This window comes from Scyliorhinus torazame, chromosome 8 (genome assembly GCF_047496885.1).
Source record: "Scyliorhinus torazame isolate Kashiwa2021f chromosome 8, sScyTor2.1, whole genome shotgun sequence".
Classification (NCBI taxonomy): domain Eukaryota; kingdom Metazoa; phylum Chordata; class Chondrichthyes; order Carcharhiniformes; family Scyliorhinidae; genus Scyliorhinus; species Scyliorhinus torazame.
Genome location: NC_092714.1, coordinates 40249925 through 40270118, shown reverse-complemented (window position 1 = coordinate 40270118; position 20194 = coordinate 40249925). Strand labels below are relative to the sequence as shown.

General features: G+C 43.6%; 1 protein-coding gene across 1 annotated transcript in view; it reads right to left on the bottom strand.

Moving 5' to 3' along the window:
* LOC140427776 (sorting nexin-9-like) overlaps positions 1–20194 on the bottom strand; it is a 169236-nt gene that overhangs the window by 35336 nt on the left and 113706 nt on the right. Inside the window, exons 9-12 of the mRNA XM_072513416.1 lie at positions 13832–13962; positions 12514–12614; positions 8197–8297; positions 2120–2197 (exon numbers count right to left, since the gene is read on the bottom strand). Coding sequence (XP_072369517.1) covers positions 2120–2197; positions 8197–8297; positions 12514–12614; positions 13832–13962 — 411 coding nt within the window. The remainder of the gene's footprint in view (positions 1–2119; positions 2198–8196; positions 8298–12513; positions 12615–13831; positions 13963–20194) is intronic.

Genomic DNA, 20194 nt, shown 5'->3' with positions numbered 1-20194 from the left:
TAAGCGATTTTCATTTCATTTCATTTCAAAATGCATTACCTCACATTTGTCCGGATTAAACTCCACCTGCCATCTCTCCGCCCAAGTCTCCAAATGATCTAAATCCTGCTGTATCCTCTGACAGTCCTCATCGCTATCCGCAATTCCACCAACCTTTGTGTCGTCCGCAAACTTACTAATCAGACCAGTTACATTTTCCTCCAAATCATTTATATATACTACAAACAGCAGAGGTCCCAGCACTGATCCCTGCGGAACACCACTAGGCACAGCCCTCCAATCAGAAAAGCACCCTTCCATTGCTACTCTTTGCCTTCTATGACCTCGCCAGTTCTGTATCTGTCTTGCCAGCTCACCCCTGATCACGTGTGACTTCACCTTTTGTACCAGTCTGCCATGAGGGACCTTGTCAAAGGCCTTACTGAAGTCCATATATGCTCGCGGCTTTTTTCTCTTTCTGTATAAGCTGAGCTGTGGCAAAAACTATGATATTTTGGGAATCCTGGAGGGGAAAACCAGTGGTACTGGTAAACGTATATAGCCCAATTGGGATGTTATGTGGTTCTTAAAGCGATTGGTGGCTGCAGTGCCGGGTGTGGATATTCACCAGTTCTCGGATCACGCCGCACATTGGGTGGACCTGGCGCTGGGAGTAGGTCAAGAGTTGGCCGTTAAATGTTGGGCTGTTGTTAGATTTGGGGGTCTGTATGAAGATTTCGAGGGCCGTACAGGAATACATTGCAAATAATGATAATTGGGAGTTTTCACCCTTGATTCTGTGGGAAGCATTGAAAGCGGTGATCAGAGGAGAAGTTATAACAGTTAGGGCAGACGTGGAAGCCAGGGAGGAACAACAGAAATTGGTGGATAAGATTTTAAACGTAGATCGTGGATATGCGAGGGATCCAACCCCTGAATTGTTGGTGTACAGGAAGGAACTGCAAATGCAGTTCAACTTAATGTCAACGGACAAAGCGGTGCAGCAGTGGAACTGGGAAAAAGGGGCAGTTTATGAACATGGGGAGAAGGCGAGTCGGCTCTTGGCACATCAATTAATGCGGCAGGACGCAGATAGGGAGATCGTTCAGATTAGCGACCAGGAGGATACGTTGTTCTCCGATCCAGGGAAGGTGAATTGGGTGTTCAAGGCTTTGTATGAGAGGCTATATTGGTCGGAGTCACCAAAAGGTGGAGGAGGGATAGCAAAGTTTTTGGAGGTCTGGCTTTTCCCAAGGTGAGGAAGGAACTGTAGGAGAAATTGGGGACCTGCTTTGTTTGGAGGACATTCAGGGAGCATTGAAGTAGATGCAGTCAGGGAAGGTGCCGGGGCCTGATGGGTTCCCGATGGAGTTCTATAGGAAGTGCATGGATCAATTGGGTCCATTGCTGCTTGGCATGTTTAGAGATTCCTTGGTGCAGGGCCCTCCCCTGGGAGCATTGGGGCAGGTGTTCATCTCGCTACTTTTGAAAAAGAATAAAGACCCCACTGAGTGTGGGTCATACCATCTAATCTCCCTGTTGAATGTAGATACAAAATTGTTAGCCAAGGTGTTGGCTTTAAGACTAGAGTCGTACCTCCAGACACAATAGGGGAAGATCAGAGGGGGTTCGTAAAGGGGTGGAAGTTGTCTGCGAATGTGTGCCGGTTGCTTAATGTGGTGCTTACTCCTGAGACCAGTCCGGTTCGGAGATCATTGCGTCTCTGGACGCGGATAAGGCGTTTGAACGGTTGCAGTGGGGATACCTCTTTACGGTATTGGAAAAAGCACTGCAGAAGTGGAGCAGACTAATTTTAGTCATTTTCAAACAAGAGAATAGCACATAAGATGTAATGCAACCATGGCACTATAACCAAAATAAGTGTGTTATAAAAGAGGTACAAAAGCAGATGTTTTCTAGAATCCTGCCAGTAGCTTGAAAGACACCGAAGATCGAAGTCAAAACATCCAAGGTTCCCCGGCAAGTTAGCTACATATTAGTGAATTGCTTGCTCTTTACTATGGCTGATGTTCCAATATGAGATACAGAAGGTTAAATCTTATATTTCTAAATAATGTATTAAAACCCTTGTGCTTATTAATAACATAAGGCAGAAGCAAAGCCTAACAATGTACTTTACCGTGATAGGTGCTTTTCACAAAAGACGCTGAGAAATCTGAGAAAGCCTTTCCTATTTTGAGATATTCTGACTTCACGGCTGGAAAAAGAGGATAAAAAATGAGATCATTAAATACATTTTGACACGATTCCAAACATGCTGCGGCAACACAGAGGAAATACCACCATGATACCAATTTTGTATAAATTATAGAGTTGGTAATGAGAGTTATCTGGATTTTTGAATAACCCAGGTATCCATAGAAGAATGCAATTTTTACAACCTATGGTTCCCTGAACTATGATCCAACAATCGGTGGAATTCTAAGAAATTCATAATGAAAAAGTCTAGTGCTTTCGTGGCCAAAAGCAAAGGGTCGCGTTGGTCGGCTTTTTAAAATGTTTTTCTTAAATGGGACACGGGCTTCGCCGACTAGGCAATCCCCACTTATGTCAATCAAGCGGGCTGCTTTGTATTGGATGGTGCTGTTGGAGTAGCACGTATCCAGGCAAGTGGAGAGTATTCCATTACACGCCTGACTTGCACCTTGTAGATGGTGGGCAGGATCTAGGGAGTCAGGAAGTCTACTGCACCCACATGATGGAACCAGCTGGGGAAACAAACTATTTTTATGGTCAGACCTCATTAACACAATCAGGCTTCAATGAGCATTTAGAGATTGTCGATTGCGGAAGATGTAAAAACTGATGGCTCCATCGTTAAGCCAGAAGCCAGCCTTCAATCCCAAGTGATGACAGCAACTCGTCAAGCCTCCTTTGACAGCAACGTCTAACCCCGTAACTCTACCACCAAAAAGGACAAGGGCAGCAGGTGCATGCGAGACCATAAGCTGCTCGTTTCCCTCCAAGCCACACACCATGCTGACTTGGAACTATATCGCAGTTCAATCAAAATCAGGCTTCTAAAAACCGTAGCCCAAATTAAATATTTCAAGCAATTACACATCCTGCTCAAAAAATGAAGTTGGAAAGCCTTGGTATGCAACAGGCATTAAAAAACATTTTCAGGTCTGTTTCCTGCTCCTTTTCTCAGTGTGAACAGGATGTTAGGCTGAATGACACTAATGCAATACTATTTCATGGCTCGTGATCCATGTTAGTGCTGGGTACCTAGTAATCACCTTATTAACACTGGAAATTCTGAAATCAAATTTGCACCAGTTTTAAGAATACTAAGAACAAGCCTGTCCCAGTGATGCCACCCCTGAACTGTTATTGGAAGCAGTACCACAAGACGAGATGATACCTGGAGATAATGATATTATATCAGAAGCGATAGAAGGAAAATAAATTCATTAAGTACAACAAACCTACATATTGGGCTTAGTTCTACCGATTTCTTGTAAAGACATTAGACCTAGTATCCTTTTACCACTTTTATGGTAACTCCTCCACATTAAAATACATTCAACCAATGCTTAGACAAAGCTATAACTAAAATTTGTGGAATTGGAATCCCCAACATTTCATGGAGTCATTTATGGCGCAGAAGGAGGCTTTTTGCCCCATTTAGTTTAAGATATCTATATATTTTTACTAAGTAATTACATACAGTATCTATGCATCTTTTTCATTTGAATCCAAGCATATTTCACTACTGTAATGGACAAAATTGCAAGAGCGATTCATAAGAAAGCAAAGTTTCATCATGGTTATCTGTCTAATTATTTGTATCTGTGTAGGGCATAGAATGCCCTAAAAAAACCTCCCCAAACATTTTACAGCCAATTAAATACTTTTGAAGTGAAGACACTTCTGTAAGATAGGAAATTCACTGGGTTATGCTTCAATTATGTAATCAGATTCCCAACTTTGTACTAACAGAGTCACAAATGACATTCTCTGTGACGATGGTGCAATTCTCCTTCTTGTCATTCTGAACCTTTCTGCTTTCGACATGGTCAACCTGGTCCTAATAGTGTCTTCTTACACTTCTCCTGTGTTACCAACTCAATGGGATTATACTACTTTCAGTTCCACTTTTATTTATCCTTTGGAGTTTGCATGTTCTCCCCGTGTCTACATTGGTTTGTTCCGGTGCTCCGGTTTCCTCCCACAGCCCAAAGATGTGCAGGTTAGGTGGATTAGTCATGATAAATTGCTCTTAGTGTCCAAAAAGGTTGGGTGGGGTTACTGGGTTACGGGAATTGGATGGATATGTGGGTTTAAGTAGGGTGCTCTTTCCAAGGGCCCGTGCAGACTTGATGGGCCGAATGGCCTCGTTCTGCACTGTAAATTCCATGATTCTATACTGTGGTCACAAAATCTCCAGCAAGAGCTTTGATTCAAATCCCTGTACCATTATATCAAGGGCTGCCAAAGGATCTATCCTTGGCCCCCTCCTCATCCACATCCTGCATCTTGGTGATAGAAATTAAAAACTTTCAGGCCAGGCTTTCATGATATTCAACTCAACTAATCCAGGAACCAAGTTATGCTCAAACACTTTGGGCGAGATTCTCCACTCCCGCGCCGGTTGGGAGAATGGCCTGGGCCGCCAGAATTTCCCGGGATGCCGGTCCGACGCCCTCCCGCGATTCTCCCAAGCGGCGGGAACGGCCCCGTCGAGTTCCGCGGACATAATGGCGATTCTCCAGCACCCCGCTATTCTCAGGCCCAGATGGGCCGAGCGGCCAGGCCAAAACGGCGGGTTCCCCCTGGCGCCGTCCACACCTGGTCGCTGACGTCGGGAACAGCGCGGGAACGCTGGGGGGGGTGGCCTGCGGGGGGGGGGGGGGGGGAGTGGGGATCCTGCACCGGGGGGTACCTCAAATGTGGCATGGCCCACGATCGGTGCCCACCGATCGTCGGGCCGTCCTCTCTGAAGGAGGACCTCCTCCCTTCCACGGCCCCGCAAGATCCGTCCGCCATCTTCTTGCGGGGCGGACTCAGAGAGGACGGCAACCACGCATGCGCGGGTTGGCGCCGGCCAACCTGCGCATGCGCGGATGATGCCAGTTATGCGGCATCGGCCGCGTCATCTATGCGCCGCCGCCTTTACGCGCCGACAAGGCCTGACGCTTGTAGATGACGCGGTCCCAATCATAGCCCGTTGTCGGGGCCTGAATCGGTCGGGATCAGGGCCATTTCGCGCCATCGTGAACCTCAACGGTGTTCACGACGGCGTGGGCACTTCGGCGCGGGAGTGGAGAATCCCACCCTTTGTCTTTGCTGACCTACAGTGGCTCCAAACTTCTGGAACTCTATCCCTGTCTATATTGTAAAAGCACATTCAAAACATGGATTACAAAAAGCTTGTCCCAGTGGTGCCATCGCTGAAGGTTGAAGGTTCACCATTACCTTCAGAAGGGCAATTTGAGAGTGTCAATAAATATTGGTCGACAGAGATGTCCAGATTCAAAAAATATTTTTTCTCATGATGTTTTCAGCGGTGTAGGCCGCAGGATCCATTATCCTCACCCCATTACTGCTCCTCTATCTTCCGGGCCCACCTTAAAAATTTATTTTGGAAACTAAGGTTTAGGCATCCCTAATATTTCCATCTTTAGGTCAATAGGGGAGAAAATTGTTCATGTAGGACGATGCTATACAAACTTATCATTGAAGAACAGCGCACAGGGCAGCAGGTAGTGGATCACAACATTACCTGTTCCCAACGCATTGACCTCATTCTGTGTTGGATGCGCCACACAAATTAATTTTTCTCACAATTGTTGCTTGACCACAGCTCTCCGAAGCACTTTGACACACTGGCTGGGATTCTCCCGTCCTCGCGCAGGAAGTTTTCCCACGGCGGATGCGTCAAGTCATTGGCCACTGACGGGATCGTCTGGTCCCACCAAGATTTATGCATGTTTGCTCGCCTCGCTGCCAGGGAACCCGCCATTGGTGGTGGGGGGGGGGGGGGGGGTCAACTTCGGCAGGACCACAAAATCCTGCCAATGGGAGGGTCTGGAAAATCCCACCAATAATTCTATGTCAAAGACACTGCATATATGCAAGCAGTTGCACAAAACTTTTGAAAAGTCTAAAATAAGTTAATAAGAAATTAAAGTAAATAGCTACACTTGAAGTATAAAATGGCACCTACAATGTATGACACCAGGCATATGCAATAGATACCCTGAGCATCAGAACATGGGCCAAATGTCCTTCAAGCCTACGCCACCATTTAATAAGATCATAACTGATCTGGATGTGGTCTCAACTCCACTTTCCTATCTGCCCTCCATAACCCTTGATTTCCTCTATCAAAAATCAGTATAACTCTGCCTTGAATAAATTTAGCGACTCAGCTTCCACTGCTCTCCATGAGGGTTCCACAGACTAATTACCCTCTGAGAGAAAAATAGGCTGGAATTCTCCAGTAACTGGGATTCTCTCTTCCCACTGGCAGGGTATTCTGTCCGCAGGTTTCCCAGCAGCGTCGGGAGGCTTCAATGGGAAATCCCATTTACAAGCAGCGTGAAGAGATAATCCCGCTGCCAGCAAAAAGCGCGCCGCTCAGAAATACCTGGCTGGCGGACCAGAGAATCCAGCCCATCTTCCCTTCATCTCAGTCTTAAAAGAGAGACCTCTTCCTCTTAAAATAGTTTCCTCTGCAAGTGGAAACATCCTCCCAGTATCCATCCTGTCAAGTCCTCTCAGGATCCTATATGTTTTTAAAAATTCATTTTTACAGGATGTGGACTTCGTTGGCTAGGCCAGCATTTGTTGTCCATCCCTAATTGCCCTCGAGAAGGTGGTGGTGAGCTGCCTTATTGAACCGCTGCAGCTTATGTAGTGTAGGTACACCTGCTGTGCTATTAGGGAGGGAGTTCCGGGATTTTTGACCCAGTGACAGTGGAGGAACGGTGATATATTTCCAAGTCAGGAATAAGTCTTCAATAAGATCACCTAATTCTCCTAAACTCCAATGGATATAGGCCCAGCCTATTCAACCTTTCTTCATAATATATGCCCTTCATCCCAGGAATGAGTTGAGTAAACATTCTCTGTACTGCTTCTAATGCAATTATATATATTTTCAAATAAGCAACCAAAACTGTACAGCGTATTGCAGTTCGGTCTCACCAATGCCCTATACAGCTGCAGTAAAACTTCCCTACTTCTATATTCCATTCCCCTTGGAATGAACATCAACATTTCATTTGCCTTCCTTATCACTTGTTGTAACTGCATGCTAACTTGTTATGACTCATACACCTGGACCTCAGATCCCTCTATACCATTGAGTTCTGCAATCTCAAACAGTATGCTGCTTTTCTATTCTTCCTTCCGAAGTGGGCAAGTTCACATTTTTCCACATAATATTCCATGAAACAATTTTTTGCCCACTCATTTAACCTGTGTATATTCCTTTGCAGACTCTTCACCTCCTCTTGATAACTTACTTTCTTACCTATCTTGGTATCACCAGCAAATTATACTACCATACATTCGGTCCCTTCATCCAAATCAATGATATGGATTGTAAATAATTGAGGCTCCAACACTGACTTTTGTGGCACTAAACTAATTACAGCTTGCAAACCCATCCTTACTCTCCATTCATCCCTACTCTCTGATTCCTGTTAGCTAACCAATCCTTTATCCATTTTAACATTGAAAGCAATAACAGCGCCATGTACAGGTTTAACTGTTAATACAGGTTTTATAAGGTTCCGTGACATTTTCAATGAAACATGTTCTCCATTCACTGTATTTATATATAATAGATTCTCAACTGTTATTGCATATTTTTATACTGCTATGGATGAGATGGGCTTGTGCTGGGTTAGGGAAAAAGCATAGCATCAGGTTTACAGATACGTACTCATATCACAGCAGTGTGATTTGATCTAAATTTACATTGAATTCACGAATTAGATGTTGGCACGAGAACAGATTATTTAGTAATTACCAACATCCTTGCCCTAGACTGGTGAAATTTAAAGTAATATAGTGTGAGCCTATTTACTGATTGGTTGGCTGCAGTGTTTGACATTGAAGATACTGCTAACACAACGTTAGATATATCAGTGGTCCCAATGCCACTGCTGGGATTAACTGGACCACTCTATTCATGCCGGTACTGAAGATGCCATTTTTACTTTTACCAAGCGTTAATATACGTACGTCCAGTGCACCTTGTCATGTGTTCCTCTGTCACTAATATAAGATTTCTGACACTTTCTCCCATACATTTGGCAAAGGTCAAATATTTTTCTGTTTCTTCTCTGCCAATTAAAAGAAAAAACATCTGTCAGAAGAAAACCTGGCCAACCATGTTGAACATTTTAACAGACAAATGTTTAAACCGTAATTAATATTTCTACTTTCTTAGCTCATTATAAGTCCATTTGGTGCCATCCCAGGACAGCATGACAGAGCTAGAACTGGCAACTTGTGGTATATGCAATTTCATGCGTTATATAATCAAATGTTCTATGTTTTTCAAGGAAGCATCTTGTTCCCCATCAAAGGGGCCCACACAGCTACGGTCTGAATTTTTCCAGATGGCAGGAGCTCGCTTCCTGTCATCCAGAGAGTTCCCGCCAACTCCGTGCCTTGTAGGCATTCCGTACTCAAATGAGCGTAAGGTGGCTACAGGCGGGATATCTGCCCCCTCGCTCAGGAGGAAGTCTCACTGTAGAGAGCCGCCGACCAATCAGATGGGTAGTCCTCTAGTCCCTGCAGAAACAGCGCTGCAGTGGACAGATGAAGACCTGCAGGTGGATGTTGAATCCTAAATCTGGGCACAGGAGGCCTTAAGTTCAAGATGTGCTGCGGGATTCTCCATCGGCGGGATCCTCCGCTTTGCCGGCAGCCTACCCACGACCGCAGGCTTCCCAATGACATGGGTTGGCCACAATGGGAAACCCCATTGGCCGGCTGTGGGAACGGAGAATCCCCCGGCAGGGGCACATCGTGCTGGGAAACGGGGCTGGCGGGATGTAGAATCCCGCCCATGTATTTTCAAAGAGAAGCTTGCAGACCACAAAGGGACAAACAAACAAGAGCTTTATTGCAGAAGGGGTTGTCACACTGGCTGCTAGAGTAGACTGACTGCCAATGACGTAATCAGTACATCACGTAATTGAACAACATGAATACACAACACACGTGGTCTCAGGGCATGGAAGGTTGGCAAGCCCTGAGTGGCCGTGAAGAGGATGATCGGGATTTCGGGGATGAGGCAAGTCATGTTGCAGCTGTATAGACCTTAGTTAGGCCACACTTGGAGTATAGTGTTCAATTCTGGTCACCACACTACCAGAAGGATGTGGAGGCTTTAGAGAGGGTGCAGAAGAGATTTACCAGGATGTTAAAAGGGATTAGGAGAGCTAAGAGAGGGCATGAACAATCTTTGGCGGGTAGGATCAAGGAAAACCCCAAGGCCTTTTACACATATGTGAGAAATATGAGAATGACTAGAGCGAGGGTAGGTCCGATCAAGCACAGTAGCGGGAGATTGTGTATTGAGTCTGAAGAGATAGGAGAGGTCTTAAATGAGTATTTTTCTTCTGTATTTACAAATGAGAGGGGCGATATTGTTGGAGAGGACAGTGTGAAACAGATTGGTAAGCTCGAGGAAATACTTGTCAGGAAGGAAGATGTGTTGGGCATTTTGAAAAACTTGAGGATAGACAAGTCCCCCGGGCCTGACGGGATATATCCAAGGATTCTATGGGAAGCAAGAGATGAAATTGCAGAGCCGTTGGCAATGATCTTTTCGTCCTCACTGTCAACAGGGGTGGTACCAGGGGATTGGAGAGTGGCGAATGTCGTGCCCCTGTTCAAAAAAGGAACTAGGGATAACCCTGGGAATTACAGGCCAGTTAGTCTTACTTCGGTGGTAGGCAAAGTAATGGAAAGGGTACTGAAGGATAGGATTTCTGAGCATCTGGAAAGACACTGCTTGATTAGGGATAGTCAGCACGGATTTGTGAGAGGTAGGTCTTGCCTTACAAATCTTATTGAATTCTTTGAGGAGGTGACCAAGCATGTAGATGAAGGTAAAGCAGTGGATGTAGTGTACATGGATTTTAGTAAGGCATTTGATAAAGTTCCCCATGGTGGGCTTATGCAGAAAGTAAGGAGGCATGGGATAGTGGGAAATTTGGCCAGTTGGATAACGAACTGGCTAACCGATAGAAGTCAGAGAGTGGTGGTGGATGGCAAATATTCAGCCTGGATCCCAGTTACCAGTGGCGTACCGCAGGGATCAGTTCTGGGTCCTCTGCTGTTTGTGATTTTCATTAATGACTTGGATGAGGGAGTTGAAGGGTGGGTCAGTAAATTTGCAGACGATACGAAGATTGGTGGAGTTGTGGATAGTAAGGAGGGCTGTTGTCGGCTGCAAAGAGACATAGATAGGATGCAGAGCTGGGCTGAGAAGTGGCAGATGGAGTATAACCCTGAAAAGTGTGAGGTTGTCCATTTTGGAAGGACAAATATGAATGCGGAATATAGGGTTAACGGTAGAGTTCTTGGCAATGTGGAGGAGCAGAGAGATCTTGGGGTCTATGTTCATACATCTTTGAAAGTTGCCACTCAAGTGGATAGAGCTGTGAAGAAGGCCTATGGTGTGCTCGCGTTCATTAACAGAGGGATTGAATTTAAGAGCCGTGAGGTGATGATGCAGCTGTACAAAACTTTGGTAAGGCCACATTTGGAGTACTGTGTACAGTTCTGGTCGCCTCATTTTAGGAAGGATGTGGAAGCTCTGGAAAAGGTGCAAAGAAGATTTACCAGGATGTTGCCTGGAATGGAGAGTAGGTCTTACGAGGAAAGGTTGAGGGTGCTAGGCCTTTTCTCATTAGAGCGGAGAAGGATGAGGGGCGACTTGATAGAGGTTTATAAGATGATCAGGGGAATAGATAGAGTAGACAGTCAGAGACTTTTTCCCCGGGTGGAACACACCATTACAAGGGGACATAAATTTAAGGTGATAGGTGGAAGATATAGGAGGGATATCAGAGGTAGGTTCTTTACCCAGAGAGTAGTGGGGGCATGGAATGCACTGCCTGTGGAAGTAGTTGAGTCGGAAACATTAGGGACCTTCAAGCAGCTATTGGATAGGTACATGGATGACGGTAAAATGATATAGTGTAGATTTATTTGTTCTTAAGGGCAGCACGGTAGCATTGTGGATAGCGCAATTGCTTCACAGCTCCATGGTCCCAGGTTCGATTCCGGCTTGGGTCATTGTCTGTGCGGAGTCTGCACGTCCTCCCCGTGTCTGCGTGGGTTTCCTCCGGGTGCTCCGGTTTCCTCCCACAGTCCAAAGATGTGCGGGTTAGGTGAATTGGCCAATGATAAATTGCCCTTAATGTCCAAATTACCCTTGGTGTTGGGTGGAGGTGTTGAGTTTGGGTATGGTGCTCTTTCCAAGAGCCGGTGCAGACTCAAAGGGCCGAATGGCCTCCTTCTGCACTGTACGACGGAGGTTGAGGGGGCGACCTGATAGAGGTCTACAAAATTATGATGGGCATAGACAGAGTGGATAGTCAGTGGCTTTTTCCCACGGTAGAGGCGTCAATTACTAGGGGGCATAGGTTTAAGGTGTGAGGGGCAAGGTATAAAGGAGATGTATGAGGCAAGTTTTTTACACAGAGGGTAGTGGGTGCCTGGAACTCGCTGCCGGAGGAGGTGGTGGAAGCAGGGACGTTAGTGACATTTAAGGGGCATCTTGACAAATACATGAATAGGACGGGAATAGAGGGATAAGGACCCAGGAAGTGTAGAAGAGTTTAGTTTAGATGGGCAGCATGGTTGGCACAGGCTTGGAGGGCCGAAGGGCCTGTTCCTGTGCTGTACTTTTCTTTGTTCGTTGTTGTTTGAGGCAGGAAGGGTGGGAAGGGGGGTGGGGGGTGGTGGAGAGGAGGGGAATCCGGAGGCCACAAGACCTTAAGGGTGGGGTGAGTAGATACCCAGTTTCAGAAGGGGGCTTCTGGTGGAGGCACCCTCTACTAACCCTTTCTCAGCTGAGATGTAACTTTTTTGAATTTTGGTCTTCTCCCACACAAGATCAATCCTTCTGCTAGCCTAAATGTTGAGGCTGGGTGGGAAACAACCAAAGTGGCTAATAATTGGCCATTTAGGGCCTCAATTGGGGCAAGGGTAGGTTTCCCGTCCGAGGTCTTTCACGCCCCAGCGTAAAATTGCTGCGTGGTCTGGGAAGACACGAACCAAGAGAAAAATCCTGCCCGTCCAACGTCTCACTCCACCACACATCACCCACCCTCACAACCCACCTGAAAACCCAACGGTGGGAGAGTGTAAACCTCTGTCCTATGTTTTGCACACTGCTGTTTTAAACCATGAGAATTTAGATGTATTTATACGTTCAAAAAACTCTACTTTCTTTAATCCTTATAGTTGTTTCAGAATGGGTAGCTGTCGGAACGTAATGCTGATCAAAGAATTTGTACCTCCACAAGAAATACTTACACATCCAGCAGCCTGAACTCTGTTGATGGCATAATTTCAGAGAATATCATGCCTCCAGTAGCTTCATCTTTCTCCGCACTTCTTTTACCAGCTTTCCATTCCTAGGTGGGATTATTAATGCGACAACTTAATTCAGAAAAATGCACAATAGTAAGCCACAACCCGTACAAATGGAAAACACAAGGCATTGCTAGGCTTGATGCCAAACAGTGTGCTATTACAATCTTTTCAATAGTATTGTTTATTTTACATTTCTATCTTTCTTGTGAATTGGTTTGTGAATGAACGTAGAGGAATACTTTAACATTGCTAGTACCCAATGTCATAATCATATACTCTCCCAGCCAGATATAACACGGGGAAATGCTGGGTATATTTGATCTTACATACACACAACACATTTTAGTTCAGGCAATGAGAGTGGGGAAAAAATGTGGATCCCGCAAGCATGATTCTCCATTCTCCCTCTTCCTGGGAAACAGTGCAGGCATCACTTCTCAAACAGTTTGGATTGGGATAAAAGCAAAATATGGCAGATGCTGGAAATGTGAAATAAAAACAGAAAGTGCTGGAAAAACTCAACAGGCCTGGCAGCATCTGTGGCAAGAGAAACAGAGTTAACATTTCAAGTCCGTATGACTCTTCAGAGCTGAAGAGATGGAGAAATATGAAGAATTTTATACTGTTTAAGAGGGGATGGAGCAGGTGGAGCAAAGTAGGTCAGTGACAGTGGGAACTAGTAAAGATTTGACAATTTAGGCTTTCAGTCTGTAATGGTCTTCACTGTAGATTTATTCAGATTCCCTGTTTAGGTATCCAGCGATTCTGGAGAAAATATGAAAGAGAGTGAGAGAGAGAGAGCAGCTTCTTTCGTTTGAGCGTCCAGAACTTCAACTGTCCCTTCCTTGGCTCTCTGCAAATTGGCCCACTTGGATAGGATCCAATCACTGCCTGTTACTGGGCAGAATACTGCCTTTTGGCCAATTCATTGGCCACCAGCCAACCAATCGAACCGAGTCCCACCGATCACTTGGGTGCCGAAATGTCTGAGTTCTGCTGTCCGACAGCCAGCACAGTGTTCTCTTTTGTAACTTTTTGAATTCCTCACTTCCCCTGCTCCACTTAAAGGTATATGTCCATTAAGCATCCATGGATCCAATGATAACAGCAAAAATAAAGAAAGGGGAAAAAGGGGACTCAACATGAAGGGGCCTTACAATACGAAGATAAAGAGTCACAGCAGGGTACGCCACTTCGGAATGATTTTCGAGACACAGTGGTGGCTTTCTCTCTTTAAGATATTGGTTTAAGTACTCACTTTTTCATCTCGTCTTCTGATAAAGTGTTGGAAGATTTCACTCTGGGAGATAATAGGGTGACGAGATATGCGGGTAATCCAAGCCTGCAAGCCACCCATCCGAGTCTGCACAAAATCAGCACTATACCTCCCTACAAATAGCAAAGAAATCAAAAGAAAACCATTCAAAATTATAACATATAGTAACAGTCCAACGAGTCCATGAACAAAAATAAATAATTTATAGAATCAGAGAATCATATGGCACAGAAGGCGACCATTCATCCCATAGTGCCTGTGTTGATGCTTTGTGAGATTTCCAATTAGTATCTTCTTTACATCTTTCCCTATATCCATGTGAATCTTTCTTCTTCAAGTATTTATCCCATTTCTCTCTTCCAGGTTCCCATTTAATCTGTTTCCACCACACTTTCAGGATGAGCAATCCAGGTCATAACACATTTTACTAGCTGCCAACAGCAGAAACCTTTGAATATTAAATGCTTTGCTTTTGTAAAAGTGAATTGATAGCTCATCAAGGTAAGGAATATCAGAATAAGAATTACTCTTTTGGGTTAATTGCATTACATTGAACATGATGACTTTCTGAGATCTACCTACAACTTCACCAGCTAACCACATAGACCGTTTTTATTTATGTTTATTCATTCATGGGATGTGGGCATTGCTGGCTGGCTGGGCCAGCATTTGTTGCCATCCCCAAAAGCATTTAAGAGTCAACCACATAGCTGAGGACCTGCAGTCACATGTAGGCCAGCCAGGTAAAATTGACAGATTTCCTTCCCGAAAGGACATCAGTGAACCAGATGGGTTTTTGCGACAATCAGCAATGGTTTCATGGCCATCAATAGACTTTTAACTCCAGATTATATTTTTACATGGTGGGATTTGAACCCGGTCCCCAGAACATTACCTGGGTCCCTGGATTACTTGACCAACGGCAATACCACTACGCCACTGCCTCCCCTGTAAATAAGGACACCGATCGAAAGATGGCTGCCATGAGTCACCCAATGGTTGATAATTAAAATTAACAACTTCTATGGAAAGTCTATATGAATTGCACTGTAGACCTGTTACATGGAATTTCACACATGAGGGGAAGGGGAAAGGGAGATGTTGTCATGAGAATGTCGCTTTAAGAAATGGTTAGCTGCTCATGTTACTGCAGTGATGTCAGAGTGTGGGTGGAGCTGAGCTCTGGTTCTGCTTTTTAGTTTCACTTTGAGACAAAGCTCGGGTGTGTCTGGGTTTTCCAGTGAACTGCAGCTGAAGTTAAACAAAGAGCTGTCCTGTTGATCTCTGCCATCCAAAGACTATCTCTGGATCATTTGGTGAATTCAGAATTATAAATGTTCTCAATAGTGAATGTGAACCTAATGTGCTCCTGTTTAAAGGTTTGTTAAGTATTTTGGATGTTAAAAGGACAGCTTAAAGGATTACTTAGTGTTGTATTATTTGGGGGTTATCTTGAATTAATGGTTGCTAAGATATTCACTGTTTGTTTTGAAAAGGTTAGCTTGAGTTCATAGAATAAATATTGTTTTGTTTTTAAAAAAATACTGGTCCATTTCTGCTGTACCATACTTGTAGAGTGAGTTGTGTGCTGCCCATACCACAATCTATTGAAAGGTGTGGGTCAGGTGAACTTCATGATACACTTTGGAATTCTCTAAACTCTGACCCATAACAATTGGGGGCTCATCCGGGATAACAATCTATCTATTGGATTGGCTTAGTGAACTTAAAGACAGTGAGGGGTGAGCATATTGTGGTTGCTTTTCAGGTGTGGTATTTTAGTTTAAGTGGGGAGTGTGTTGTAGACAATGTGTTGTAGACTCTTTCAGAGGCTGATAGGTTTTTGGGGTGGACACGGTCACACGCAGTACCTTATGGACAGAGACTAAAAGTCGGCTGTTAGATTTGGCAAAAACATTGCAGTTCACATTATCTGACAAAATGCGAAAAGATGAGGTAATTATGGTGGTGGTTAGCATTTAAAGTTGCCGAAGATACAGTTTGACTCATTGTAAATGGCAAAAATTCAGTTACAAATTAAGCAAATGGAACATGAGAAAGAATTAAAACAGCTTGAATACAAAAGGAAGAATAGCCCGAGCAGAACAAAAAGAAAAAGAAAGGGAGATACAGATCAGGGAAAAAGATAAAGAGAGAGAGTTTGAACTTCAGAAAATGGCCATGAAACATGACAGTCAGTTAAAATTGGCAGACGTAAAGGGAAATGTACAGTTGGATGATAGTGATGAGGATAATGAGAAAGAGCGTCATAGACAAAGGCGTGGTGGGGATCTATTTAAATTTGTCCAAGCATTGCCAAGGTTTGACGAGAAGGAGGTATAAGCCTTTTTCATTTCATTTGAGAAGGTAGCTAAACAAATGAAATGGCCATGTGGGTATTACTGATTCAAACAAAGCTGATAGGTAGGGCTAGTGAAGTGTTTGCATCACTACCAGAGGAGGTATCTGGGACATATGAGGAGGTGAAAAAATCCATCTTAGGTGCTTATGAACTAGTGCCTGAAGCTTACAGACAAAGGTTTAGAAATTTAAGGAAAGAATTTGGTCAAACATACATGGAGTTTGAAAGGTTCAGAGTAATTTTGATAGGTGGATAAGGGCTTTGAAAATAGACCAAACGTATGAAGCTCTCAGAAAAATTATACTTTTGGAGGAGTTTAGAAATTCAATTCCTGATGTAGTGAGAACTCATGTGGAAGAGCAGAGGGTTAAAACTGCGAGATTAGCAGCAGAAATGGCAGAAGATTATGAATTAGTTCGTAAATCAAAGCTTGGTTTCCGACATCAGTTTCAGCCTGTGAGGGATAGATACTGGGGTATGAGAAATACTCAAGTGGTAAAGGTAAAGGTGATCTGATGGGAGATAATAAGGAGAGTGTATCTCAGATTTTTTTTTAAATCCAGGAGGGTGGAAAAGAAATGAAAAGTTTCAAATGTTTTCACTGTAATAAACTAGGCCATGTAAAGTCACAGTGTTGGTGGATGAAGAAAAGCACTGGGAAGGCTAATGTGGTAAAACAGGATAAGACAGTGGGGTTTGTTAAAGTGGTAAAGGAAAGCCCAAGGGACGCGAAGGAGGTGCAAAAGATTGTACAGACTGTTCAAGAGGTGATTGATAAGAAGGTGCCAAATGTCTTTAAAGAAATCTTGGGATTTTTCCGGATTGTGTAGTAACAAGGTCGCAAAGTCACAGGTTAAGACAAGAGGAGAAATCAAAGAGTGAAGATGAAGTTGAAGTGCAATTATCAGAAACGATTTTTGATCGAATGGTTGAAAAAGAACAACAGTTGGAGAATGAGGCGGATATTTTTAGTTCAGGAAAATCAGGAGTTACAACAGAAAGATATAAAAATAAAACGGATGTATCAGAAAGCATATACGGAAGAGGAATCTGAGTGTATACCAGAGTGTTACTACCGTAAAAGTGATGTCTTGATGAGAAAATGGAGACCTTTACACATGCAGGCGGATGAAACGTGGGCAGAAGTTCATCAAGTAGTATAGCCGGTAGGATATAGAAAGGAGGAGTTGAGAGTTGCACATGAGGTACCAGTGGGAGGTCATTTGGGGATAAGGAAAACTCAAGCTAAAATCAAGAAACATTTTTATTGGCCTGGACTACATAAAGATGTAGTTAAATTTTGTCAATCATGTCACCCATGTCAAGTGATAGGGAAACCTCAAGCAGTGATAAAACCAGCGCCCTTAATACCCATTCCAGCATTTGAGGAACCTATTACAAGGGTCCTAATTGATTGCGTAGGACCGCTTCCGTAAACAAAAAGTGGGAATCAATATCTTTTGACTATAATGGATGTGTCTACTAGGTTTCCAGAGGCCATTCCAGTACATAATATTACAGCTAAAAAGATTGTGGAGGAGTTACTTAAATTCTTTACTAGATATGGACTATGAAATACAATTGGATCAAGGATCAAATTTTACCTCAAAGTTATTCAAAGAAGTTATGGATAGCTTAGGAATAAAACAATTTAAATCAACTGCGTACCATCTAGAATCGCAGGGAGCGTTAGAAAGGTGACATCAGACATTAAAGACAATGTTGAGGGCTTATTGTCAAGATTATCCAGAGGATTGGGATAAAGGAATTCCATTCGTATTGTTTGCAATTAGGGATGCACCTAATCAGTCAACCAAATTTAGTCCTTTTGAACTAATTTTTGGTCATGAGGTAAGAGGACCACTTAAATTGATTAAGGAAAAATTGCTGCGACGAGAAATCGGAAATTACATTAATGGATTATGTGTCAAATTTTAGGGACCGATTAAATAGAGCAGGTGAATTGGCTAGACAACATTTGAAAGTTGCACAAAATGTGATGAAACGGGTCGCGGACAAGAAATCCAAAGTTCGTAGTTTTGCCAGTGGAGATAAAGTTTTAGTGTTGTTACCAGTGGTAGGTGAGCCTTCAAAAGCTAGGTTTTGTGGACGTTATCAGATTGTAAGGAAATTAAGTGAGGTGAATTATGTGATAAAAACACCAGATAGAAGGAAGGCTCACCGAGTGTGTCATGTGAATATGCTTAAAAGGTACTTTGAAAGGGAAGGAGAGAAAAAGGAGGAGGTTTTAATGATTCTAACTCAAAGTGACGAACCAAATCCAGATGACTGTGAATTTGACATACCTCAAATTAAATTGCAAAATGAGGATGTTCTTAAAAATTGGGATAAATTGTTGAGTTACCTTCCAGAGGAAAAACGGACTGACCGGAAAGAGTTATTGATATCACGTGGGCAAGTTTTGTGGAGATAAATTGGGAAGTACTAAAATGGCTATACATGATGTAGATGTGGGAAATGCTGTTCCAATCAACAACATCCATATAGATTAATCCTTTAAAATTGTCACAGGTTAACAAAGAGATTGAGAGTATGCTTAAAAATGGCATAATTGAAGTGGGTTGCAGCCAATGGAGCTCACCCAGAGTGATGGTACCTAAACCAGACGGTTCCCAACGGTTGTGTGTGGACTATAGAAAGGTTAATGTAGTTACAAGAACAGACTCTTATCCTATCCCACATTTGGAGGATTGCATTGAGAAAGTGGGACAGTCCGCTTTTATTTCCAAATTGGATTTACTTAAAGGTTACTGGCAGGTACCTTTATCCGAAAGGGTGAAGGAGATTTCAGCTTTTGTGACTCCAGATAGTATATACCAATTCAAAGTTATGCCATTTGGCATGAAAAACGCCCCAGCCACATTTCAACGGTTAACTAACACAGTCGTTTCAGGATTACCCAATTGTGCGGTATACATCGACGATCTAGTAATTTTCAGCTCTACATGGAAAGACCATTTAAAACATCTGATGGAGTTATTCGATCGACTTCAGGAGGCGGGTTTGGTGATAAACCTAGCCAAAAGTGAATTTGGAAAAGCCCAAGTCACTTTCCTTGGCCATACAATCGGACAGGGTCGAATGGTCCCACGGGATGTGAAAACAAAAGTTATTGGGGCGTTTCCGATACCCTCGACACGACGGGAAATAATGCGATTTCTTGGTACGAGTGGATTTTACCAGAAATTTGTCCCAAAGTTTAGCAGTGTGGTCGCTCCACTGATGGACTTGCTCAAGAAGCGTAACAAATTCCAGTGGACAGCGGAGTGTCAACAGGCATTTGACAGCCTGAAGGCTGTGTTAACCACTGCTCCTGTGTTAGTCATCCCAAATTATACCAAACCCTTCAAAGTGGCTGTTGATGCGAATGATGTGGGCGTAGGTGCGGTGCTTCTACAAGACGACGACGAAGGGCTAGAGCAGCTTACTGGTTATTTTTCAAAGAAATTGAATTCTCACCAGAAGAAGTATTCCACGATTGAGAAGGAGACTTTGAGTTTGGTGCTGGCTTTGCAACATTTTCACATTTATGTGACCAGCAATCCATCTGACACCATTATATATACTGATCATAATCCGTTGATGTTTTTGGAGCGATTCCGGAATAACAATGCAAGGCTGTCTCGCTGGAGTTTATTGTTACAGCCATTTCATTTAAAAATAGTACATGTGGCAGGACGGGAAAACGTGATTGCCGATGCGTTGTCACGAATGTGATGAACAGAAGGATTTCAGTTGGAGGAAGAAGAACGAAACAAAAATGGACTATTATTATACCTGTTTGCGTGTGTTGTTTTTTGCAACGGTAAAGTATATTTACTGTGTGCGTTTCTTAAAGGATGGTAAAAAGGTGAAAAATGAAACCATCTTGAAGTTGATGGGGGGGGGGGGGTTTCTTGGGGGGAGGTGTCATGAGAATGTCGCTTTAAGAAATGGTTAGCTGCTCATGTTATTGCAGTGAT